The sequence below is a fragment of the Drosophila subpulchrella genome, unplaced genomic scaffold, assembly GCF_014743375.2.
Source record: "Drosophila subpulchrella strain 33 F10 #4 breed RU33 unplaced genomic scaffold, RU_Dsub_v1.1 Primary Assembly Seq354, whole genome shotgun sequence".
NCBI classification, from domain to species: Eukaryota; Metazoa; Arthropoda; class Insecta; order Diptera; family Drosophilidae; genus Drosophila; species Drosophila subpulchrella.
In genome coordinates this window covers 942,720-966,689 of record NW_023665577.1, presented here as the reverse complement: position 1 = coordinate 966,689, position 23,970 = coordinate 942,720, and the positions used below count along the sequence as shown (strand labels likewise).

Here is a 23,970-nt window from a genome sequence, read left to right as displayed (position 1 = left end):
TTAACTTTCTTATACACATCATTGAGTTCCATTCATTAGTTTAAAAGCTACACTTCGTCAAAGTTGAAAAAGTTGGAAAAAATGCAAAAACGCTGGCATAAATTGCTTCTTTAAAAATACACGCCTAAAAACCGAAATTAGTTTTATGTTGTTTTCTTAAAGGCTGAACTTTAACGGAGAATATAAGCCATTGATCACGACAATCCGTTGGTAAATCGATTTTTTACAGATTTTTAAACGTATATACTCAAGTTCAGTGTTCGGGAGCAGCGGCCGTTAAACATTATTTTAAATTTTCAGTGTTGGGGAACGTAAGATTTTGGTGCAAGTAGTTATGCATAACGTCAGTTTCTTTGCTATTAGTGCTGGGCAAGCTAAAAAGTATGCGATTGCAGTTACAAGGATATCATTTTCATATATTTTTAGCAAGGAAACTGACGTTATGCACTAGAACTTGCACCAAATTCTTACGTTCCCCAACACTGAAAATTTAAAATAATGTTTAACGGCCGCTGCTCCCGAACACTGAACTTGAGTATATACGTTTAAAAATCTGTAAAAAATCGATTTACCAACGGATTGTCTTGATCAATGGCTTATATTCTCCGTTAAAGTTCAGCCTTTAAGAAAACAACATAAAACTAATTTCGGTTTTTAGGCGTGTATTTTTAAAGAAGCAATTTATGCCAGCGTTCTTGCATTTTTTCCAACTTTTTCAACTTTGACGAAGTGTAGCTTCTAAACTAATGAATGGAACTCAATGATGTGTATAAGAAAGTTAAAGGGCATTCCATTACCTGTAAAATGAGTCTTTAATGACCGAATTCGGTTTATCACAACTCGAGCTAGAAAATAAAAAAGTGCGAAAAACGTTTTTTACACTTTAAAAAAAATTGGTACCATAGAAAAAATTTTAAATGCCCTTTTCTTAATCAGGGAGATGTATCTTACCGGAAAACAAAGGTTTCCTGAAGTGCGTATTTCATCAATTTTTTTTTGTAAACTGGTGTATTAGAAGGAAAGGTTCCCATAGAAAGGATCGGACAAAATAATGGAAACAAGATTAATGGTTTTGATCAGAATTTAGAAATAATTTTTTTAATCAAACGACTACAATAAATCATTGATTCTTTGTAAAACGTATCGAATTTTTCTGGTTTCAAAAAGATTTCTTGTTTTTATCACTTAATTTTTCATACAAATTGAGCGGTCGGTGATGACTTTTTTGCAGTGATTCAGTTCCCAAAAAGCGTTGAATGGTACTACAGGGTCTGATCAGCCTCTGCCTCAGTCACCCCCTGCAAATTACTCACACCAATAAAAGACAAAATGTCATGTATTGCGTGACGACCGTTGTACAATATTGTATTAGATGCAAGTCGAGGCAAATCTGATAGTCGAGGCGATCTTTCTTATTTTATTTTAGCTAGTATAGTTAAAATGCATGACGATGGCATTGACCTGACCCTTTATATTATCTTTGACCTCACAATTCAAATTTAACTGAAATTGTAAATGTGCCCGCATACCGATTCACCATACTATCGATATACAAGACAGACTATCGAACGAGTGGTTATGACTCGATAGCCAACTACCCAATTAGCCTCTGTTCCGCTCCAGCGACTTTTTCTTTTATGAGGTAGATCGGGGAAAAGTCGCTACAAGTCGCTTTAAGCCTAGTTCTCACATCGACAAAAACCACAAGCTAGCCATAGGAGGGAGCGCGAGGCAAATAGACGGCTAACGCTTTTCATCGGGTCCGTTTTTCAGCGCGGTACTCAGATGAGCTAAGGAAATACCAAAAAAATACCAGATTTTGCGAGTGAATTTCGATGAACGGCGTTGGCCGCCGCGCGAAGAATAAAAACTGTAAACTTTCGGTGAGTTCGTGGAAATCCGGCGTTGAAACGAAAAATTAAAAGTGGATGCCAAACCCCAAAACGCCTCCAGGAGGTCAGAGCAGAAGAAAAAGGTCGTCAGGTGGAAGCCTTATCCAAGTTGCCCATTATTGTGGAATTTGACCCACCGGAAGCAATACCACAACAGAGCAAATCAGCGGAATAGTGGTAGTGCTGGAGATAATCCAATCGAGTAGCCCAAAAAAAGGTAGTTCTGGCCAAAAGAATTTGGTTACGTTGTACTAATATAAGTATCTTGCCAAGTGGGACTTCGCTCCCTACATGGACATCCTGCCGGGCGTGTCCTTACAAAGAAAGTAAGTTCTGGCCAAAAGCATTTGGTTACGTTGTACTAATAGAAATCTCCGACGAGCTCTTCTTTGGGAGCCCAAAGACCCTTCAACTCCACCAGCTACTTGGCACCTACAGCGGAGATGGAGGATGCGCTGGCTTTTATAGGGAGGAGGTAAAAAGGTCGCCCGCTAAGAGCTGGAGGAGCCATTGCCAGGATGCTGGGCGACTTCCTGCAACATCAGCGGAACAACTTCACACTACAAAGAACAGGATTTTTCGACTAGTGAAACTCTTAGCCGATCTCAGTACTAGGTATTAATGATTTAATGGTATTCTCCATCCCGCACATATTGCCACAATAGTGCAGAGGGGACAGCTTCGCTGGACAGTCCGCTGCTTCTGCACAGCTACCTGAGTTTGGAGAAGAAAATTCGTTTTTTCTAGCCTTGTTCATTGTGTCTGTCTCTCAAAAATAAAGCTATCCCAGCTAAGAGACTCGGGCATATATTACATACGATAACGACGCAAAAATAAAGTGCGATGTTAAAATTACAGTGTGCTATAAAAATAACAGTGTGTTGTAAGGCGCAATGTTTAGCAGCGTGAGCGCGAACTTATTATTTACTATAATTCAAATACCACATGTTATCGATAAGCAAGGCAGAACATTAAACGAATTGCTTGTATTTGACTGCCCACCACCCAATTAGGTAAACTGCAAAGCAGGGCGTCATGGCGTCGGTGGTGTAATGGTTAGCATAGTTGCCTTCCAAGCAGTTGACCCGGGTTCGATTCCCGGCCGACGCACTTACATTTTTTTTACAAACGTTTTGTATATTAATTGGGAGCTTTCATATATATTAATGTTATAGTACCATTAACATAGAGGAGAAATTAAAAGAGCACTTAAAAATATCATTTTTGAAGTACATATATTTATACTTGTATAGTTGCCTTTCAAGCAGTTGACCGGGGTTCAATTCCCGGCCGACGGGCAACCAAATTTTTTCTTGTTTTAAAATTTATATATTACAAGCTCGCAGAATTTGTGCAAAGGGCTAATGCGCTCGTCAAAACGTTTGCCGTTGTACGTAAATTCTGAATAGGAAACCGCGTCAAGTACTTTAAAGTTAGTGGCTTTTCCCACTTTCTGCGAGAAACTCGAGCTCCAAAGTGCGGTGACAGCAGCTGGGCGTTTTGATCTCAGCTTTTCATCAATATCCAGACCCTTTCCCTCAGCCAGCTCCTTAGTCAGTTCTATCGTGAACTGGGCCAAAGAGCGTCCCAGTCCCAGTCGCTCGTGGCTCGGCAAAGTGGCCAGAAACATCAGTTCACAGAAGCAATCCATATTGTACATGGCACAGACATCGATTCTTCCATCCACTTCGATCATGAAGTCCATTAGACACCTGGCCTGAGGACTTTTGACCGCCTCATTGCGGAATTTTAAAAAGAAGTGCTCCTCGCCAGGTGGTGGTGTGAACTGTAATTTTATTTGATATATGTATGATTAATGTAATATTTAAAAATATTATATCTACCTGAATTTTATTAAATGACACGGACACCACACGATTAGTTTCCACCTCTTTGACTAACAAAGAAACACCATCAAGAGCGGTTATTCTGCACAACTCACGCAACTCCTGTCGGGCTTGTTGATTTTCCGGTAAATTAATTTCACATGCAACACACACCGATTCATTGACAAAGAATGAGAGGTCTAGAACCTGAAAAAAATTGTAAATTAAACTTTTATTAAAGCCTTGAAATAAACCAAGCTATGCCATGAATTGAACACACAAAATTTCAAAAATCAATCACACTGCCTGAATTTTTTAAAGGCCACTGAAACCACGCGACTTGTTTCTATTTCTCTTATCACCAAAACAACACGGCGCACAACAGTTCTTCTACAGAACTATCGGAATTTCAATTTAGACTGCACAAAATCTATAGCGTGTGTGTAATGTGATAGCATCCAATTAATATGCAAAGCCTACAAAACATTTGAAAAAAAAATTTAAGTGCGTCGGCCGGGAATCGAACCCGGGTCAACTGCTTGGAAGGCAACTATGCTAACCATTACACCACCGACGCCATAACGCCTTGCGTTGCAGTTCACCTAATTGGGTGGTGGGCAGTCAACTTCGAACGACTCGTTTGCCATGCTTATGAATAATAATTTCAGTTAAATTTGAATAAGGAACCTGCACGAGTTTTTAAGTTCCAATAACTTTTTTAAGGGCTAAAAGATTAAGTTTTATTAGTTCGAATGTTACTCACATCTAGCGCCTCATCCAGATCGGATTGGGTTACACTGCGCACCTCGAATTTGCCTGAAGAATACGAATATCCATAATGGAAGATATAAACACGTTAAACTTGTATTTGTATCACCCACCATCGTGTAATTTTCCCCACAGTCTTCCATTATCTACACGCATTTCGGATGTCTTTTCGATCAGCCTGTATAGAATCAGACGCGTCCAGAGCCGGTATATTACTGAGCGAAAAAGGTTTTCGACTGGGCAATACATGCTTGAGCTGAAAGCTTTTTGACCCGAGCACATAGACATAGCTCTATCTAATCGCCAAAGCACGCGAGCTTAAAGATGATAAGGATTAGTTGAGCTAATACAAGTGTAGCCAAATAGACCACTTTAAACTAATCTAAGATATGCAACACCCATTTGTCGCGTCTTACATATTTTTCATACAAAATCTGTGCATCCAAGTAATATGTATCTTAATAGAAGAACAACGTTATTATTGCTGATTTACAAAATAGGTTCGTTTATATACAATCCGCTTTACAGTTTTTTATTTAATCAAACCGAACATTTTGAAATGACGCTAATTTGATTCTGGATACAGAAACTCTTCAAATTTTACTTGGGGCTCAATATCGGCCATTGCTTCTCTGATTTTCTTCCGGGCATCCGAAATACTTTTATGTCTACGATTTTTATAGACACGAAATGCCAGTCTGATTTCAGAGACGTAGTCGTCTCTAAAGTATCCATCACGCTTCTGCACTTCTGCAAAGTAAATTATGCACATTAATAAAAAAAAACATGGCAAGGTTCTAAAGATTATGCACACCGAATAAAGCGTTGTTAAAATTTCCAAACTTTTTTAGGGGAATCTTGTTGTGTATGCCATCAAAATTAAAATCAATCAAAAAATCTTTTGCGAGTATTAGATGGAATTGTTTTTTCAGGCCACCAGGACGGAGTGTTCCTCCGGGTTTCAGAATTTCCTGCATGGTTCGGATCTGGAAGGTAATGAAATAAATATTTATGATATTTACTATTCAAATTAATTGGCACGAACATATATAGATTGTTTTATCGGATCATTCATATCCTCCTCCATTTTCTCTATTTGTTCCAGTTCCGTCAATGGGAATTCTTGAGGTGTCCAGTCCCCTGACGTAGGACTCATTAAGTGTCGTATGCTATTCACCGAAACTATTTGGGGTCCCAATGAATCGGTTTCCTGAGTAGTCAGTTCGCTTAAAAACAAATAAATGAGATACATTAAAATGCAAATTTATATTTTTAAAAATTACCGTAAAACAAGAAGAATTTTCTTTTGATTTTGGAGAACCATGTCCATTTTGTCGTTCAAGATCCTAATTTTTTCCTCAGTACTGGGCTTGGAAAACTCATTTTTTATCACTTTATATGGTAAGGTTTTTGGGGTTTCGTCTTTGACTGTGGTTCTGCGCTTCATTTTGTCTGAACAGTATAACTTTCCAAAGGTACCCGTAACTACTACTGGTTACTTCATTAGTGAAAACCGCACTAGGTTGGTTTATAAGCCTAGCAGTAAAACTATATATTTCGACGCGAAGGCAATAATTGTAGTATCATTTCAACAGTTTAATAAAAGCGATTTAAATCTTATGTGTGCTAAACGTAGTGTTTTTAATAATTTTTAGATTTTGGTAATTGTTTGGTATGATAACATCAGTGTGACCGTTTATTAAACAGCTTATTTGGGCAAAAACACTGAAATACAGTAGGGGGATTCCTGTTATTACAAATCATATTTATTTAATAATAATTACATTATAATTTTTGATATAGGGTACGTATCAAGGTGTATTTTTATTTTCATTCGTCGATAGAATTAGAAAAATAAAGCCTATTTCAGGGCTTTTACGGATATGAATAGTTATTAAATTACAAATATTTTGTAAATAATTTAAAGTATCTTAAAAATGCTTAAGTATATACAATACATAAAATATATGTATTTGATATATATATGTATATTTAAAAATAACTGCTGAAAGTAGAATGTCGCCAATATTTTGGCACGAGGCAGCACTGCCCGATCAGCTGCTTTATGTTTTTTTTAGGAAAAACATTGAATTTTTGTTTATTGTTGCAATGCAAGCGAATCAAAAGTTAACAAAAAGTGCAATTGATACCATTTAAGCTGTGATCGAAAGCTAACTTGTCGTGTTGCCCTGGAAACACGTGCTACAAACAAACAATATCGGGAAATCTCCCACAAACCAAAAGAGTTCTCGTCATACCATTAGCAAAATGTTTCTTTTAGACAGACTACTGCCGTTTATTTTTAGCTATATAAGGCCGTTTATAAAGTGGTTCCTTCACGCCTTTACCAGGCTCTCAGAGCTCCAGAGGATTTGCTATGGTGCCAGAGCAGGCGCCAGCCGGACTAGCCAGGTGGAAAGGTCCCTAACTTTATCCAAAAGACCGCAGATTCGTCGGCTTGTACTTGACCTTGATGAGGCGGCGCCATATGTGGACAACGCGGAGCTGTTGGAGTTCGGTAGGTCCAAGGAAATTTGTATATCATTGTATTAAGCTTTGTTATCAAACTATAGGAAATGTATAATTTGGTATCATAGTAATTTTCAAATTATATAAAAATATGTAACTCAAAAATGTGAAGCAATTGGTTACATCATGGAATTTAGAGATTACTCATCCTAATTTATTTTTATTTCTCAAAAATGTCATGAAATACCATTTTTATTTTAATTATAGACCAATATTTAACACGCGAATTGCTTTAGAAATCTCGGATTATATTAAATAAAGTCTTATCGTATGTTTGCTTTCTTTTGTAATATTATGTTGCAGAAGTTTTCTATTAAGAAATAAACACAAAATGATTATGACATAATCATTATTTAAATACTGATACTTCCAGCTCCTCGCGCTGCTCGTATTGTGATGCAAGCGAAACGTATAAAGAACAATGTGCATCCGGACTTTGCGCGTCTGTTCGGCACCTGTGTGACAAGTATTTGGGGGTACCGCCGTCTTATGCATCAGTTGGAGCAGCTGCGTGCGGAGAAATACGACTCGGATAACCTGGACCACGAGCAGAAGTTGCTGCGATTGTGGCAACTCCTGATGCCGGAGACTCCTCTTACCGGACGCGTGAGCAAACAGTGGCAGGACATCGGCTTTCAGGGCGACGACCCCAAGACTGATTTTCGTGGAATGGGCATGCTCGGCCTGGAGAACTTGCTTTACTTCGCCACTGCCTACAACGACGCCGCCAAGCATGTGCTCCTGCACTCGATGCATCCCACCCTCGGCTATACCTACGCCATTGTTGGCATTAACCTTACCTCCATGGCCTTCAATCTAGTTAAAACGGGCGCCGCCAAAACTCACTTCTACAATCTGGTGGTGCAGCACAAGCAGGACTTTAGCACCGTTGAGGATTTCCACAAGCTGTACTGCTATCTGTTCTTTGAGTTTGACCGCTTTTGGATGGATAGCGACCCGCGCAACATCATGGACTTCCGTGAGATCTATCAGGCCTTTGAAATAACAAAACTGGAGGCCTTGCACAATGATAGCACAATTTTTAAGACCAACTTGGTTGTAGAATCCGTCTAAAAATACACAGATAACTATTAGTAAGAAAAGCTTTTGTTGTGTCTCTATCTTTGGGATGGTGTTTCGACTCTGGCGAATACAAATTGATTAAACAGGCACTTAGTCAGATTATTAACACGTGGCTCTACTGAGCTCTAATTCAAAATAATTTGCTATTCGTATTATAATCATATTCCAAACAGATTTATCCAAAAAAGATTAACATCTTAACTTTTTATATAAATGCAGATTTTATGCGTTTATTTGAGAGCCGTATATAATGTATATTTGTGTATGTATTCATATATATTTTAATGCAAGTATGTAAATCGTTAAACTAAGCCTGGAATGTCACATAATAATACTTTAAATTCAAGTCAGAGATTGCCCACTGAAGGAGAATAAATAATAATTTAAATATCACGCAAAAGCATAAAAACTAAAAGAAATAAAATCAATAAGAGATTGCACAAGAAAATGTTTTGCCGACTATAGCCTATTTGGTAATGCCATAAGAATGCTCAAGTCAAATCCCGAGGCTCAATAGAGCTTGCAAGCTAGTTTTTGGAGTATCCATATAGATAGTATTCGTTTGTCTAGCGATAGAACTTGACCTCCGCCTCGACACAGTCCTTGAGGAGTTCGTCCAGCTCGTCACTAGCGTGATCCTGCAGAGAGAAGTAGTTGTTCAGCTCGTCCACGCAGGACCGTTCCAAGCTACGCAAGTGCTCCAAGGCCGCCGGCTTTCGTTGCGAGTGGAGCTTGTGCAGCAGCGTCAAGTCCGCATCGGCCTGCACTTGGGTCAACGGCGAGATCCTCGGCTTGGGAGCAAAAACAAACGGCTTGAACACAGACTCGGCGGCGTTGGGCGTGCCGGTGAACCAATGGCACGAGATTCCCTTGCCCGACAACACCGAAACGGTGGCCGCACGCGAGCTGCTCGCGTTGCTGGCGGCTCGCAGCGTCTCAAACATATCGTGCTGGGTGTATGTTCCATCGCCAGCTGGCTTGGGTCCACACCAATCCTCAGCCGGTGCCTGGGCCTCTGCATCGTGGGCAGCGGCAAAACTAGCAGCCTCATCAAGTCCCTCGCTGGACTTGTTAACCACAGTGGTCACCGCCAGTCCGCCTGAGGGCAGGCGCATAAAGCTGGCCTCCAACTTCTCGGCGGCCCAGACCTTGCCCGAGCAACTAACAAACCAGGCGGCAGCGGCATCACAAGCTATGAAGTTAAGTTTGGAGTTGTCGTGGCCGTGGCTGGCCACCAAAGCTCCAATGCGATCTACAGCATCGTCCACGTCTTTGGCCACAGCCAAAGTCAAACTAAAAATAGAGATTAAGAAAATAGTATAGTCTAAAATAATATGTTTAGTCTCCCGTTTCCCTTAAAAGGCTAATTATAATAAAGGGTTTGCATCTCCCTTTTCTCAAAAAGAACGCTGTAGTAGAGAGACTCAACTACAAGGCGCCACATAGCAGCGCCTACAATATTTTGTCATAATTTCTTAATGAGTGGTCCGATTTGAATAATTTTTGGTATGAAGATGATAATAATACTGATAATAAAAACAATATCCCATTTAAATTTTTACAAAAATAATAAAATGCTTTCGGTGGTAGCTAGGTTATTCTCTTGTTTCTCTTGTTCGTTTTCTTTTTTATCAAGAAACTGCGGATGGGTAATTGGTTTTAGACTTATAGTTTCTTTGGCAATATTGCTTAGAATTGTCCATAAAATAGGATGCCCTCTCCTTTAAAGACATTTATACATAAAAAATCGATAAAATAACAAGGAGAGCCATATTCACAAATATTATTTCAAAGATAATAAAAGTTTCGTTCGATTAAAAATTTGTACCGTACAAATTGTACTTTGTTTTGTCGAATGCCTTTTAAAACAAAATTTGCAATTTTACTGTGAAAATATTATGTTTAGAACTCGTTGGAGAAGTTAATCCTGAACGAAAAAAAATTCTATTGATGTATTTTTTTACTTTACTTAAAAAAAGAATTTTTTCCTAGGTTTTATTTAAGCTATTGAGCTATGTCATCGGAGCTGAGTGAGTTTTGAAGCGTGCTTAAAAAAAAAAACATTTTAAATGATATGCAGCAGTGCAAATAGAGGTAAGTGGTTCTGTCTGTCTGGTTTTTTCTCCCAAAAGTCTAGACTATAGAGGTATTTAGTTGTTCATTTTGCGAATGATTCTCCCAGAAATTGGCTTACTCATAACGTACCGCACAATATCCGTGCCCAGCAGGCAGTCGCTGTCCTTGGCCTCATTTTCACCTGCCGCCCAGGTGAGGCCTACGGCCACGCGTTCGTTGGCCCCAAAGTCTCCGCCCCAAAGGCCCGGCTGCGGTTTCTGCAATATGATGCGCACGACATCGCCGCCCGTCTCAGCAGCAGCTCCACCGTCAGTCTGAAAGGCGAGGTGTTTCAGTGGTGAGTCATTGATCGAGCTTCGTTTCGGAGGAGTCTTTCTTTACCTTCCCCTCAAACACCTCTTCGATGTCGTAGAAGCAGACCTCCGAGGCAACGTTTATGTTCTTTTCGTCTTCTGCATTGCGACCAATGATCAGGGTTCCCTCGGCACAGTTCTCGGGCAGAACAACAAAGCAGTCTCCGTTGGTCATTTTTTCCTGGGTTTTCTCGCGGAGAAAGACTTTCTTTAGAAAAATGCGAGGGAGTTGCAAAATTGATTTTTCCCACAGCTGTTTGGGCTCGAGCGTTGTTCAACACCGAACGATACATCGCCAAAATAGTGATGGCACTTTGGCACGTCTGGCAACGCCGGTCGCCAATTATACTTCCAAAACTACACATATTTAAATGTTAAACATATCTAAGAGATTTCATACCTCCCTTATAACTAATAGGTTATTGTAAATTTGTTGTTGCTGGATAAATTTAAGCTTGTGTCGGTTTGAGTTTAAAGACATATTTTTACGTTCTTCTTATCATAAATAAAGCGATAAAACAGTTATACATACAAGAATATTTATAGTTTACCTAGTCAATAGAAGCACTAAGATCTCGGCCACATTAATAGTTTTGAAACAAAATATAAGTAATTTCTAGAACGCGCCAAGTGCTTAGGTGTGACCAAAAATTTAAACTCGTAAAAAGAACAAAAAATATGCCTATTGGATTTAATCAAGACTAATATGAATAAAATTTCAATAAGAATAAAAACCTTTGTTTTATTTAGCGGCTTAAGTAATTACGGAACTACAAATATTTTTAATCGAAAAGGCAAAAATACAGTTGCTCCTAGATTAACCCATCTCTACATTATTTGTCCGTCTCTAAGAAAGTACCCATCGCTAGAAATTTACCAATTCGTCTGGTAACCGAGGTTTTTCTTGTTTCGGCATAAAAATGCTCCAAAATCGCTGTGTCTAGAGCTCAAGTCGCGCAACGTCTCGGAATTGCATGTTTTCGCGAAATTCGGGCATTTGGAAAAGCCGCGCAGCCAGCAAATTCGTTTCACCTAAGCTGCATTTGTATACAGAGCAGGTGGTGTTGTCTCCCTCTCGCGCCCGCACTGCTCGCTCTCGATGTGCGAGCGAAACAACAACAAACAAGTTACAAGGTGTGTGGTGTGCTGGTGGTGTTGTTGTAGTTGTAAATACTCGCGCACTCAGTGTTGTTGTTGCACTGGTGGATGGTGTTGTTCAGCGCCTTTTTCGAGTGTTGATTATTTTACTTGCGTGCGTTTGCTACTCGTGGGCGGCTGTAAAATCTGTGAGGCGGTGAAAAGTGCTGGGAAAAGCCAAAGGAAAAGCAGGGAAAACGCAACGCCACTGCTACGGGGCTGAAAAGCGTTTATTGCAAGTGCCGATTCGGGTAAAGAAATTGAGAAAATCAATATTCTGTGAGGGTGTAAGCGGCCAATAAGAAACCGCTGCGTGAAAATAACAAGAAAGTCGGAAGAATTTCAAGTTTTCGGTGGACCGCTCCCTGAAAAAAAGAGATATTTTCTGTTTTTGTTGTGCGTTGCTTGACCACTTTGACCGCGCGCATTTTTCCCCGCCGTGAAACTAGTTTTTTGTTTGGTGGCACACCGCTGATGACGTTTAAAAGCCCTGCTGGCCAGTGAAATTAAAGCAATTGCCCATAAAAATCAATAAATTCAAGCCACGGGTGTATACACACAATTTGACGGAAATTTAACCAGTGCTTTAAGAGGCAAATTGCGGAAACTGAAAGAAACCACCCTCCAGTCCCCAAAAACTCCCCCGAAGGATGTTTTAAATGGGGTATATATATAAGTACATGGTTCACCCACCCGCATTCCACCCCCCAGAAACGCGCCCCCTTTTCCGGCCTTTTGTGTACATACATCAAGCATCTCCCCGCGTGCGTCTGTATGTATCTGTTCTGTCTGAGTGTGTGTTTGCGTCGAAAGTGCATTGCTCTTCATTACAAAAGCAACGTGCAGAGCGGCCTCGTTTCATGTGCCCAAGTGTGTGTGCTTTTACACCGTTAACTCCAGCTATCGCGCAGTTGGCAACACGCTGGCTGCGTTTTTCGGCAGTTGGCAACACGCTGACCCAATAACGGTACCCGGTATACAATCTCCCTCGCCCTCTTCCTCTCCCGCGTACAGATGCGCATGCATGAATGGACAGAAACAACACCCGCATGCCGTTATTATTATTATTATTATTGTTGTGAAATCTCGGCAGATGCACATGCCGCGACCCACATATTCGCTCTCGCTCGCACAGTGGGACCAAATTGGCCTCCAATTGAAGTCGGAGTAGGGCTGCATTTTCCCGTTTTATTTTTGGTAGCCCATTTTATTCAAGTTCAATGAACCAGCCCACGGAATGCCGTCTGCGAGAGTGTGTGTATGTGTGTGCGTGCGTTGCCCGCTTTGGGAACGTTAAAAGAATTTGTGGCTTTTATAGCTGTGATAAAATATCATATCAATATTCGGTGGCATCGCGGCTATTTATGTTTACAGTCATCTTCATTTAAATGATTCGACATAAAATTCGCTTGGTTTATTAAGTAGCGGCGAAATTACCTTGACATTGAGAGATTGTGTATGTGCGTGTAAATGTTTTGCGAATGGAGCCCATGTGCCATCTCGCTTGCTCTCACTGGGAAGGCAAAATTGTAAATACATGTGTACAATTAAGTAATAATTCACAGGCTAGGTGCCTGTTGTTGTTATTGTTATTGTCGAATGACCTTGCCAATTGACACCTGCATCGATAGCTGCATATCGTCGATAACGAGAAAGGCCGGAACCTCAATCTCAAGATCGATGACTTCTCGGGACTTCTCGGGTGTAAACATTTTATCTCTACTCGATTGTGAACGTCCTTCCTCATCTTGAGCAAACAACTTTGGGGGTGTTCTGAAACTAGGTTGGATGAGATTACTGAAAGTCAAGATAAGGACTGAATCGAAACGACAGTTATTGTCGATAGATAAACTTTTCTCCGCCAAGATATACTATTTATTGTAACCCGGCCTAACCCAAGAGGATCGCCAAGTTTTGTCCTCCAAATCAATGCTTAAGTACAGAAGTTTTATATGATTACTTTATATTTAGTTAAAAATTTTATGTAATAGTCATGACCTAACGGGAAACTCAAAATTTAATTCGGAAAATAATGGGATGGTAATAACTTTGGATTATTGTTTGTACTGTTACTGTTGTTAGTGGTGGATCTAATTTAACCTTTAACCTCTTTATACTTGCAGCTCCAACAAAATTCCGTCTTCATTCAATGCAAAACTGGAGCTTGACTCCAGCAAAGACGACACCATTCACTCCACAAGCTTGAACAAGAAACTGGTCAAGATTAAAAAGTTTAAGTTAGACGATATGAAGGAGATGGTGGGCGGATGTTGCGTTTGTTCGGACGAGCGGGGGTGGCCGGAGAACCCGCTCGTCTATTGTGACGGCCAAAACTGTACGGTGGCAGTGCACCAGGCGTGCTACGGCATTGTGACGGTTCCCACGGGACCCTGGTACTGCCGCAAGTGCGAGTCCCAGGAGAGAACCTCAAGGGTCCGATGCGAACTATGTCCCTCGCGGGATGGAGCCCTCAAGAAGACAGATAACAGCGGTTGGGCCCACGTCGTCTGCGCTTTATACATCCCAGAGGTGCGGTTTGGGAATGTGACCACCATGGAGCCTATCATATTGTCATTAATACCGACGGAGCGGTATTCAAGGAGTGAGTTACATTTATAAGTTTTATTATGTGAAATATTTATAACTAGAGGGCTCAAAGTATCTTGCACATTAATTTGTGTTATTTCTTGACATCATCCAGTCAATGACGGTTTAGAGTGTTGTAAAATTGTCCCGATCCAACTGTTAATTTTCTAAAAATGTTACCTTTTCAGCTTGCTATATTTGCCAGGAGATTGGCAAACCAAATCGTGCCAATGTCGGCGCATGTATGCAGTGCAACAAATCAAACTGCAAGCAGCAGTTTCACGTCACCTGTGCCCAGAGCCTTGGTTTGCTCTGCGAGGAGGCGGGAAACTATCTAGATAATGTGAAATACTGCGGCTACTGTCAGCACCATTACAGCAAACTGGTGCGTATGTGAGGGATAGCATTCATGATTTTTCCGTTCAAATTCTTGATACTTTGCAGAAAAAGGGCGGCAACGTCAAAACCATACCGCCATATAAACCCATTCAACATGACACCTCTTCCGATTCGTGTTCGTCGCCCGAGAAGGAAATCGATTCCACCATGAACTCTGCAGCGACTTCAGCGACGAGCATTAAGATCACCAGCAGCAGTACCAGTGGTGGCGGCAGCAGCAGTGCTTTGAATGCTAGTTCCAGTGTTGGAATTTCCGGAGGAAGCGGCAGTGGAAGTGGCGTCTCATCGTCCTCCAAGCAGCGCAAGAGCAATACATCCGGAAAATCGTCGAGCAGCAGTAGCAGCAGCTCATCGTCCTCAACGGGAGTGGCTGCCAACCCGTCCTCGAGTTCTGCGCACTCGGGAAGTGCAAGCAATCTGGCAGCTGGAAGCAGTTTACTACCAGGCGGTAGTAATACCATCGGCAATAGTAGCAGTAATTTAAGCAATAACCTGGCGGTAGGAAGCGGATCTGCCAGCAGTGCTGGAAACGTGGCTAGTGGAAGCTCCAGTGGAGCAAACGTAGCTGCTTCCAGCAGTGGGGCTACGCAATCGACGGCCAGTCAATCGTCGACACCAGCAGCCACCACAAAATCATCGGCCAGCAGTTCGAGCAGTAGTAGTAGTAACTATAAGGAAAAACATAGCAAAAGTTTAAGCAAATCCACCTCAAGCAAGGATAAGGATGGAAAAGATAACGCTAGCCATTCAGCTAATAACAATTTCTCGAATTCATCAGCCTCATCAACATCATCAAACTCATCGTCGACGCGAGAGAAATCATCATCAAAGCTTTCGAAGAACAAAGACTCCATTCAAGTACCAAGTGCCACCAGTAGCACGAGCACAACCAACAGTATAACGACCCAGCCCAGTTCGTCTACTTCAACAGCTAGCAGTGGCTTGGGTGGAACTGGGACCCATGTGAGCAGTTCGGCCGCCAGTGGAATTAACTCCACTGCCTCCACACCCAATGAGCACTCAAATCATGCCCATAATCTTAGCACAAATGGAGCAGGAGGTGGAAGCACAGCCGGGAAGCAACAGTCGTCCAGTAACCTGGGCAATCCGCATCTCAGCACCAGTAGTTCTGGTTTTGGATCGGAATTAAGAACGGGGAGCACATCCTCAAACTCGGCTTTAAACGACTCCTCCGGATTTGGTAATATTTCAAATACCGAAAGGGAGAACATATCAGGCGCTGGATCGTCTGCGAGCAATTCGACCGGAGCAATAGCGCCGGGCTTGGGTGGCGTATCCTCCAGTGCGGCCACTAATTTAAGCACCAATAAGGGAGGCTCGTCGTCATCGGCGGCGAGCAATCTGTCATCTACGAACCTTTCCTCTGGCAACTCCTCTAACTCGACATCGAAAAAACGAAAGGCAGACTCTGCCAAGTCCAGCAGTAGTGTATCCATAGCTGGCTCCGCTCTGGACGATAACAATAGGTGGGGAACGAGAATCGCAAAGAAAAGGTCTTATACAATTCACATATTTCAAATTTTGTTAGTTAATTAGTTGTGAGGTCTGGTTTCAAGTAAAGAAATAGCAATGTTAAAATTGTAAACCTATTATTTTTTCATTTGGTAAAATGAGCTCATATTTCTAAAATAGTTCATATTATAAAGTTGCATATTTCGTTTGACCTAAATTAACTAACGGCATTAAATACTAAGCTTTCCAATGTTTAGTACATGTTTTCGCCGTGCACCTTAACATTTTTTTTTGTCTTCCTGAGAAACCCGACCTTTTGAGTATATTTTGTTGTTTTATTTAAACAAAAAGCCACACTTAAATTAATTTTGATTAATTGTAGACAACTATGATAAAAAAACCTCGTATTAGACCTTTATCTACTTAAATCAAATTCAGAAAAGGTTATTTATACTAATTACATTTTTCATTGCATCTGCAGCCTAATGTCCCGGTATGATATCAAAGATGTTCATGTAGCACTGACACCGCTAACAGACTTTGAGAAGGAAATCGAGAAGAGCTCCAAGAGGGTAAGTTCGATCATTCAATGTTTATCTTTAAGAATATAATCTATAAATAGACTGATAAACAATTTTGTTGCTGTACCAAAAGATTGGTCAAGTAATTTATGAGCTTTTTGCCTCTTGAGCCACTTAATCAGGGATCTCTTGAGTTTATTATTTAAAAAATCTCTTAAATCGCCCACTCTTTTTTTGAATACAATGTTGCAGCTTGTATGATGTTGTCCAATATCCTATACACTTGTGTACAACATGTCATAAAGTTGTTCTCTGATCTAGCGAAAAGAGTAGGATAGAGAGAATATTCAGATGTTTTTGTACAACTATATTTGTTTCACTCATCAACAGTTTTGAACGCAGGCGCCTTGCCAATTTTCGTATCATATTTATAAGTGGAAAATGCAATTACACATGCATGTTAAAAATGTTTAAAGAAATTCTGTCGAAAGCGCAAGGTGCGCGGTAATTATACAAAAGGTGTTACACACCCGCTTGGATTTGAACAGAATTCCGTGTTTTTCAATGCTACCTCTTGGACTGTGGGGTTTCCTGGTTGATTTATTTTTAAACTTTTAACTTTTAGTAAAAGTTCAAAATAAACAGATTTATTTTAGATCTAATCTAACAAATTTAAAATTTTGGAGTTATTTTTTTACTGGACTAATGTATTTTTTGATGTATTTAATTTAATAAGGATACTTTAATGAGGCAATAAAAATAGTTTATAAGGTACTGCCTATCTTTCTATGAATGTTGTATTTCTCTCAAAGGGTACTTTTTGTTCGAATATGGCCCTCGCTATGTCTGGTTCTATTTTTCCTAGTTGATTGATGCCCAATGATGTACCCATGCCCCATTAATTTCCTTTTGAACCAAAAATGCATGGTAAAATATTATCGAATTTTAATTAAATGCAAATGCGCATGTTAATTTATTGATGTTGTTGAAGTGCTGATGGACCGAAAAACAGACAGACAGTGGCTTTGAACAAGACAGTTGAACCATGTTGTCGATCCAATAAAACACCAAGATCCATTATTTTCGCCTTGTCATGAGCACCTCCACCTGGAAAATTCTTCTAGAAAATGTTCGTTTATAAAATTTATAAAAGCACATTTTATATATACAGGCGCATATACGTGAGAGCAGATATTTGGTGATTTGTTGGGTTTTGTTGTTCTGGTCGGTAACATATTTATTGTTGTGGCCATATAGTCATCCCTATCGTTTTCTCTGGCGACATCGTTGCCTTCGTGCCGTGTGCAGACGAAGACTCAAAGCGCTTGACAAATTTTTCAGCGCGATCAGTCGAAAATCGTTGTTAATCGAAGCTAAACTAAAATTAAGGATATTTCTCTTGCGAACCTTATTATTACGAACGAAAAGTAAATATCAGTTCTTCTACTAATGGAAAAACTCTAATCATCAGTCGCACATAATCCAATACCTCAAAGTCTTAGTGTTGTGTTCACCTGAAAATATCGGTTAGAGCTGCTAAAAACTGAAGCAAAGAACATACAGTTTGTCAAGCGATCGTTTAATTTTAGAACTTGTGTGTAATTTGGACCATAATTTGACCCACAAATGAGAGGAATGTATGGCTCCACAGAGGAAGCATTTTCCCACACACTATTATTTATAGAATCCGTTTTTTTATGTGGAAAACTTTCCGCAGCTGTTTGACTCAATGAAATGAGAATTATCTGTGAGGAGTTTTTTTTTTACCTCGTTACAGTGGATAAAAACGATCATAACAAATCGAATGTCCTTGATTTTGTCGTTATCTTTAGTCAATATTATGCGCTATACTGGAAAATAAAAGATCCAGTCGTTCTACTGTAACTGTTGTAAATTAAAGGCAACATTCCGTTTTTAAATAGCTCTTAGTAATTCTACAAGTTAAATGACTCTTAGACGTTGGAAGCGTTTAATTTTAAATGTTTCGTTTAAAGTATTAAATTAAGTAGGGGATAAAAACAAATTCCCAGATGTCTGAATCTTTGATAAACTACCCAACAAAAATGCAACGCAAACTTTACGATCTTGTGTGATGCGCTCCCCCAGGCAAAAAAATGTTCGCAAAACACTTTCCCGAAAATATAGCAAACATAAAAAAGAAGTGAAAAACGGGCAAGAAGAAGCGAATATAGAACGAGAAATGAAAAACTTTTCGAACCAAGAAGCGAAAAAAAGATGATAAACCGCAGACTCAACCAATACCATTATATTTCCATCCCACTCTCAGGCGATATTAGATGAAAACTGAAATGAATCGAAGGAAAACTGCTCCGTGTTGCCGCATCTAAAGTTTCTCAACTCGGAACTGAGCAGGAAAACTCGGTGGCAGCGGCGAAAAGTCGACCGCCGTGCCGTGCCGTGTGCACTCACAATTATATAGACTAGTTTGCTTTGAGCAATCTTCCAGTTCAGTACTCGGCGCTTCCGTGTGTGGTTTAAGTGCGTTGTAGGTTCCGTTCTAACCCGTCAAATAGGTTCAGCTTCACCCCCATCGGGTAGATAGATATCGCCAGCTCTCAACCGATATTACATACAGCCACCATTGCAAAACACCTGACTAATCCATCGCAACCGCTAGATAGCCAGAATACCGGCCAGGGAAGATTATCTATTGGGGCTGTTTTAGCTCTGACTCAGTTCTAGTACACCCAGATATATATCTGTCATAGTGGCGGTCATTTTTTGTGTGTGCTTTCCCAAATCTTTCTACCTGTCTGCGTTATTTTTATACAAAATATTCTGTATAGATACACATTTATTGCTCATGTTTTCCTCTGTTTTCTGTGATTCAAAAATTCCTTCTTTATTTTTTGTTGCGAGAAAGATGTTATTTTCTGATCATTAACATAAGAATCTTATATATGTATTACGTATACGTCCGGTTGGGTAATTTTCTGGCACAGGCGATGACGTCTCGACTGACAGATAAGAATTTTGATAGATGATCTACATAATGAAAATTGAGGAGAAAATTGTCGACCGTCATGTTGAAGTTTAAATGGTATACTAAAAGCATAAGCAGACACAATCGCAAATGACGAGCCGTTCTAATTAGATAGGTTTTCGTACATGTGTTTTATAAGAAATCCCAAAGCCCTATGCAAATTAAGGCACAAAAATGCTTGTTCATGTTTGACCTAAACTTTTTGTCATGTTTTCTGTCACTATATTAATTACAAAATCAACAAGAATCTCACATAAAGTGACCAACCCATCAGGTTGACTAAAAGGTCGAACGTCGAATATTTTGAATATAGTTGATAGCAAAAGGGATTATTTGTAGAGCTTGCATAATTTTGACAGAATATAGGTTACCTCTATGAATGAGAACCATCAAAAGAAAATTATGCGTTAAAAAGAGGCCGGTTCTTATCTCATCCATCGCTTCCATCACCACTGAAACTTCCGCCCTGCACTTTAAAGCAGGATTAACACCACGATCCCATCGACTCTATGTGTTCTTTTTCTGCACTTTCAGATAATAAACTTAATAAGTATAGTAATTGTACTCGAGTAGATCATTTCGATAGAGTTAACTAAACCGATACACAGACATAATGCCTTCCTTCCAACCGATCGAGGCCCCCAAGTGCCCGCGATGCGGCAAGAGCGTCTACGCCGCCGAGGAGCGTCTGGCTGGCGGCTATGCATTCCACAAGGACTGCTTCAAGTGCGGAATGTGCAACAAATCGCTGGACTCCACGAACTGCACAGAGCACGAGCGTGAGCTGTACTGCAAGACTTGTCACGGTCGCAAGTTCGGACCCAAGGGTTACGGATTCGGTACTGGAGCGGGCACTCTCTCCATGGACAATGGTTCACAGTTCCTGCGCGAGAACGGCGATGGGCCATCTGTGAGGAACGGAGCCCGTCTGGAACCCAGGGCCATTGCTCGTGCCCCCGAAGGTGAGGGATGTCCCCGTTGCGGAGGCTATGTGTATGCCGCCGAACAGATGCTGGCCCGTGGGCGCAGCTGGCACAAGGAGTGCTTCAAGTGCGGCACCTGCAAGAAGGGTCTGGACTCGATCCTGTGCTGCGAGGCTCCGGACAAGAACATCTACTGCAAGGGCTGCTATGCCAAGAAGTTTGGACCCAAGGGCTATGGTTATGGCCAGGGCGGTGGTGCCCTGCAGTCCGATTGCTATGCTCACGACGACGGAGCACCCCAAATCCGTGCCGCCATCGATGTGGACAAGATCCAAGCCCGTCCGGGTGAGGGTTGCCCCCGATGCGGTGGCATGGTCTACGCTGCCGAGCAGAAACTCTCCAAGGGCCGGGAGTGGCACAAGAAGTGCTTCAACTGCAAGGACTGCCACAAGACGCTGGACTCGATCAATGCCAGCGATGGTCCCGATCGTGATGTCTACTGCCGCACCTGCTACGGCAAGAAGTGGGGACCCCACGGCTATGGATTCGCATGCGGCTCAGGCTTCTTGCAGACGGATGGCCTGACCGAGGATCAGATCAGCGCCAACAGGCCCTTCTACAACCCGGACACGACGTCGATCAAGGCTCGTGAGGGCGAGGGATGTCCCCGATGCGGAGGAGCCGTGTTCGCCGCCGAGCAGCAGCTGTCCAAGGGCAAGGTGTGGCACAAGAAGTGCTACAACTGCACCGACTGCCACAGGCCATTGGACTCGGTTCTGGCCTGCGATGGACCCGATGGCGACATCCACTGCCGTGCCTGCTACGGCAAGCTCTTCGGACCCAAGGGCTTCGGTTACGGCCATGCCCCCACCCTGGTGTCCACCAGTGGCGAAAGCACCATCCAGTTCCCAGATGGCCGTCCTCTGGCCGGAGCGAAGACCTCAGGCGGATGCCCGCGATGCGGTTACGCCGTGTTCGCCGCCGAGCAGATGATCAGCAAGACCAGGATCTGGCACAAGAGGTGCTTCTACTGCTCGGACTGCCGCAAATCGCTGGACTCGACGAATCTGAACGATGGTCCCGACGGCGACATCTACTGCCGAGCCTGCTACGGCCGCAACTTTGGACCCAAGGGCGTGGGCTACGGTCTGGGCGCGGGCGCTTTGACAACGTTCTAAACGAGTTTATGTTTACCTTATCGAAACCCACATCCATGTCTGTGAACCGTTCCGATACATTTGTCTAATGACCTGTCTGTTTTAACTAACTATCCCTGAAATTAGCTAACTTAGTCTTCGTTTTGCTTCCAACGATTTTTGATCAACGATGCAGTGAATGCAAACCATATTTCTTTAGGTTATGTGAGAATAAGCTTAATATGAAAACAAGAAAAAGAATAAATGAAAAAAAAAACTTGAAAACTTAAAACTGAAACCAAAAAGAACTTACGACTCAAAGCGAAACTAACCATCGAAAACTGACTAACGAACTAAGCGACATTAACCACAGCGAGAAAGGCTAAACTTTCTGCAGGTACAGTCACCGCACAAACGAAGGAAGCGACTACTGCGAGCCAAAGTCGCTATTACTCTTTTGTATTTTTAACTATTTTCGATGACCAGCCAAGTATGTCTTATATGCTCCAAACCGAAATACCCAAAAAGCATACCTTGTGCAAATTGACAAATTTTATATACTTTTACGACGAACAATGATGAAAGATATGATGTTGTATATTTAGCTGATTTAGCTCATACGTTATACTTATGAAATCTGATTATTTATAATGATGTTTGAATGATTTCTCACCCATCTAATCTCTTGCATTCTGATTCCTATGCGAGCCATGGCAGATATAAAATATTTATATATATCAGCATACATATTCTGCATACACACACACATAACATCCAATAATATATGCCCCAGTGGGTTCCATGAAAACAAAATGATTTCGAAATGGTTTTTCGTAGTTTTAATTGATTTAATTGGGTGTGCATACCTGAGAATTCTGCATTTAAATGGATGGCTACCTGGTTGGAATGACCGGTGGGTGGGTGCTTGGATTGAGTTCAATTCAGTTTGTTTCGGGGGTTTCGGTTCGAATTGAGCCACCTCATCTGGTCTATATATAGCCAGTTCGGCCGACAAACATCGTGAAAAATAATTGCTCAACATACGCACAAAAAGTTCTCTATATACATACGTACAGGAATAAATCCTTGGGTGTGTGTGCTGGCCTCTCGAGAAAAACATTCGAAATGTTCCATAACCGTATCCAAATGATTTTCTAAATATAAATATGATGCCAAAATGCCTCACACAGCTGACCCAAAAGCTTTTCACACCACTCAAAAACTCTCACTCAAGAGAGATTTTTAAGAGATCGTCCGATTCCAATATATTGTTGACAAAAATACTTAGTTATATTATAATAATTATAACACGTGCCTGCTGATAGTGTTGTATAATGAGTGAGTCACTCAAGAGAGTGTTTTAAGTATATCACAAAGCAAAGTGCTTATTTCTAATGCACTTTAAGGAACCCACCTCTCGGAATAAAGTCGCGCACTTAGGAACTATATTTTTTGACACATCCCCACCCACTTGCAGGCATTGTCACATTTCTATTAATTCCCCGGCATCCCAACCGTAGATCTATAGGTATCTCTTATGCTCCGTGACGTTGACCACGAAAATACGTTGCCATGGGGCTTGCCAAACTAAATAAATTATTTTTTGTTTTTATATATTTTTCTCACTCATAAATATTAAATAAAACGCCTTCTGCCAGGTGTGTTTATGTTAGTTTTTGTTTCGCATTGGCGAGAATATTTATAGACCTTCAGAGTCAGCGTCTATTTTCGAGTGATTCATTTTTGAAATTGTTTCGCATATGACACACGGCACTTCAAAAACACAAGAATTGACGAGCAACCAGAGTCCGAATATTTTTTTGCTGACTACGCCGACGATCTCTAAATATACTGGGAGATATATTTTATTCGATATGGCTTTTCTAGTACGTTATTAATGTTTAATTTCTGGCGTTCAATGGTGCGAATAGATTTATGCCTTGTTGAAGTCTGAGACTATTTGTATACCGGATCGAATATGACTATAACACTGGGATAGAGAACATGTGGTTGTGTTGATTTTCGGTTCGCGGAAGACGAGTGCAAGGTTTTCCAGGGGGCTTGTTTACCTATTCGACCGCTTTGAGATGTTACAGAAAAGGCGATTGATTGATTAAATCAGGAAATGACACATTCGATTGCTCTGGTAATGACACAATGTGCAATCAAATGTACATGATATCTATTGCATTACGTGACTGGCATGCATTTAATGGCCAACTTATTGATTTCACATTACGAACTAAATTGTCCCACGATTCGGC

The 23,970-nt window shown here is 41.1% G+C and overlaps 6 protein-coding genes, 1 long non-coding RNA gene and 2 other non-coding genes across 17 annotated transcripts in view; 5 read left to right on the top strand and 4 right to left on the bottom strand.

The window, feature by feature from the left end:
• The first annotated feature begins 1,629 nt into the window (after positions 1–1,629).
• On the top strand, positions 1,630–5,732 carry LOC119559960. Of its 2 annotated transcripts, XR_005220978.1 has the most exons (6): positions 1,630–1,883; positions 1,954–2,109; positions 2,166–2,218; positions 2,275–2,507; positions 5,419–5,479; positions 5,592–5,732. It is a non-coding gene; the product is annotated as an uncharacterized LOC119559960 (long non-coding RNA). The 2 variants fall into 2 exon arrangements; XR_005220977.1 differs by having other exon boundaries at positions 2,166–2,507.
• Positions 2,931–3,002, top strand: Trnag-ucc. The gene has a single exon. It is a non-coding gene; the product is annotated as a tRNA-Gly (tRNA).
• Positions 3,111–4,733, bottom strand: LOC119559951. Its single transcript, XM_037873181.1, has 4 exons — positions 4,600–4,733; positions 4,482–4,534; positions 3,737–3,925; positions 3,111–3,678 (listed from the first exon to the last, which is right to left on the bottom strand). Exons 1-4 carry the CDS (start codon positions 4,640–4,642, stop codon positions 3,211–3,213), a joined length of 753 nt encoding a protein of 250 aa, XP_037729109.1. The 5' UTR covers positions 4,643–4,733; the 3' UTR covers positions 3,111–3,210.
• Positions 4,224–4,295, bottom strand: Trnag-ucc. The gene has a single exon. It is a non-coding gene; the product is annotated as a tRNA-Gly (tRNA).
• Positions 4,934–6,186, bottom strand: LOC119559957. Its single transcript, XM_037873190.1, has 4 exons — positions 5,770–6,186; positions 5,532–5,712; positions 5,301–5,472; positions 4,934–5,236 (listed from the first exon to the last, which is right to left on the bottom strand). The coding sequence occupies exons 1-4, from the start codon at positions 5,931–5,933 to the stop codon at positions 5,052–5,054; spliced, it is 702 nt and encodes a 233-aa protein (XP_037729118.1). The 5' UTR covers positions 5,934–6,186; the 3' UTR covers positions 4,934–5,051.
• Positions 6,187–6,546: 360 nt separating this feature from the next.
• LOC119559950 (ELMO domain-containing protein 2) lies at positions 6,547–8,118 on the top strand. The gene is made up of 2 exons (XM_037873180.1): positions 6,547–7,004; positions 7,389–8,118. Exons 1-2 carry the CDS (start codon positions 6,755–6,757, stop codon positions 8,087–8,089), a joined length of 951 nt encoding a protein of 316 aa, XP_037729108.1. The 5' UTR covers positions 6,547–6,754; the 3' UTR covers positions 8,090–8,118.
• A 182-nt stretch (positions 8,119–8,300) lies between these two features.
• On the bottom strand, positions 8,301–10,806 carry LOC119559949 (secernin-3). The gene is made up of 3 exons (XM_037873178.1): positions 10,556–10,806; positions 10,304–10,488; positions 8,301–9,391 (listed from the first exon to the last, which is right to left on the bottom strand). Exons 1-3 carry the CDS (start codon positions 10,700–10,702, stop codon positions 8,665–8,667), a joined length of 1,059 nt encoding a protein of 352 aa, XP_037729106.1. The 5' UTR covers positions 10,703–10,806; the 3' UTR covers positions 8,301–8,664.
• A 572-nt stretch (positions 10,807–11,378) lies between these two features.
• Positions 11,379–23,970, top strand: part of LOC119559942 (protein AF-10) — a 31,761-nt gene continuing 19,169 nt past the window's right edge. For 6 of the 7 annotated variants that reach the window (XM_037873159.1, XM_037873155.1, XM_037873157.1 and 3 more), the window contains exons 1-5: positions 11,379–11,661; positions 13,788–14,266; positions 14,439–14,635; positions 14,695–16,136; positions 16,604–16,694. In XM_037873159.1, coding sequence (XP_037729087.1) covers positions 11,627–11,661; positions 13,788–14,266; positions 14,439–14,635; positions 14,695–16,136; positions 16,604–16,694 — 2,244 coding nt within the window. In that variant the 5' untranslated portion in view covers positions 11,379–11,626. Of the gene's footprint in view, positions 11,662–11,725; positions 11,916–13,787; positions 14,267–14,438; positions 14,636–14,694; positions 16,137–16,603; positions 16,695–23,970 lie in introns of those variants that run through there. The other variant, XM_037873156.1, reaches the window with a different exon arrangement.
• Positions 17,919–22,519, top strand: LOC119559947 (muscle LIM protein Mlp84B). 2 transcript variants are annotated; one of them, XM_037873174.1, is made up of 2 exons: positions 17,919–18,070; positions 20,182–22,519. In XM_037873174.1, exon 2 carries the CDS (start codon positions 20,261–20,263, stop codon positions 21,746–21,748), a length of 1,488 nt encoding a protein of 495 aa, XP_037729102.1. In that variant the 5' UTR covers positions 17,919–18,070; positions 20,182–20,260; the 3' UTR covers positions 21,749–22,519. The 2 variants fall into 2 exon arrangements, with proteins under 2 accessions (XP_037729102.1, XP_037729104.1); XM_037873176.1 differs by lacking the exon at positions 17,919–18,070 and adding an exon at positions 19,132–19,149.

Excerpts from the sequence above, each read along its gene's own strand:
- LOC119559951 (XM_037873181.1), bottom strand. The coding sequence starts at position 4,642 with ATGCGTGTAGATAATGGAAGACTGTGGGGAAAATTACACGATG. Across the intron at positions 4,535-4,599 it reads GTGGGGAAAATTACACGATG|GCAAATTCGAGGTGCGCAGT; the intron begins GTGGGTGATACA and ends CGTATTCTTCAG. Across the intron at positions 3,926-4,481 it reads ATCTGGATGAGGCGCTAGAT|GTTCTAGACCTCTCATTCTT; the intron begins GTGAGTAACATT and ends AATTTTTTTCAG.
- LOC119559957 (XM_037873190.1), bottom strand. The coding sequence starts at position 5,933 with ATGAAGCGCAGAACCACAGTCAAAGACGAAACCCCAAAAACCTTACCA. Across the intron at positions 5,713-5,769 it reads AAAATTCTTCTTGTTTTACG|CGAACTGACTACTCAGGAAA; the intron begins GTAATTTTTAAA and ends TTTGTTTTTAAG. Across the intron at positions 5,473-5,531 it reads CGATAAAACAATCTATATAT|ATCCGAACCATGCAGGAAAT; the intron begins GTTCGTGCCAAT and ends ATTACCTTCCAG.
- LOC119559950 (XM_037873180.1), top strand. The coding sequence starts at position 6,755 with ATGTTTCTTTTAGACAGACTACTGCCGTTTATTTTTAGCTATATAAGG. Across the intron at positions 7,005-7,388 it reads CGCGGAGCTGTTGGAGTTCG|CTCCTCGCGCTGCTCGTATT; the intron begins GTAGGTCCAAGG and ends TGATACTTCCAG.
- LOC119559949 (XM_037873178.1), bottom strand. The coding sequence starts at position 10,702 with ATGACCAACGGAGACTGCTTTGTTGTTCTGCCCGAGAACTGTGCCGAG. Across the intron at positions 10,489-10,555 it reads AAGAGGTGTTTGAGGGGAAG|ACTGACGGTGGAGCTGCTGC; the intron begins GTAAAGAAAGAC and ends CTCGCCTTTCAG. Across the intron at positions 9,392-10,303 it reads CTGGGCACGGATATTGTGCG|TTTGACTTTGGCTGTGGCCA; the intron begins GTACGTTATGAG and ends CTCTATTTTTAG.
- LOC119559947 (XM_037873174.1), top strand. The coding sequence starts at position 20,261 with ATGCCTTCCTTCCAACCGATCGAGGCCCCCAAGTGCCCGCGATGCGGC.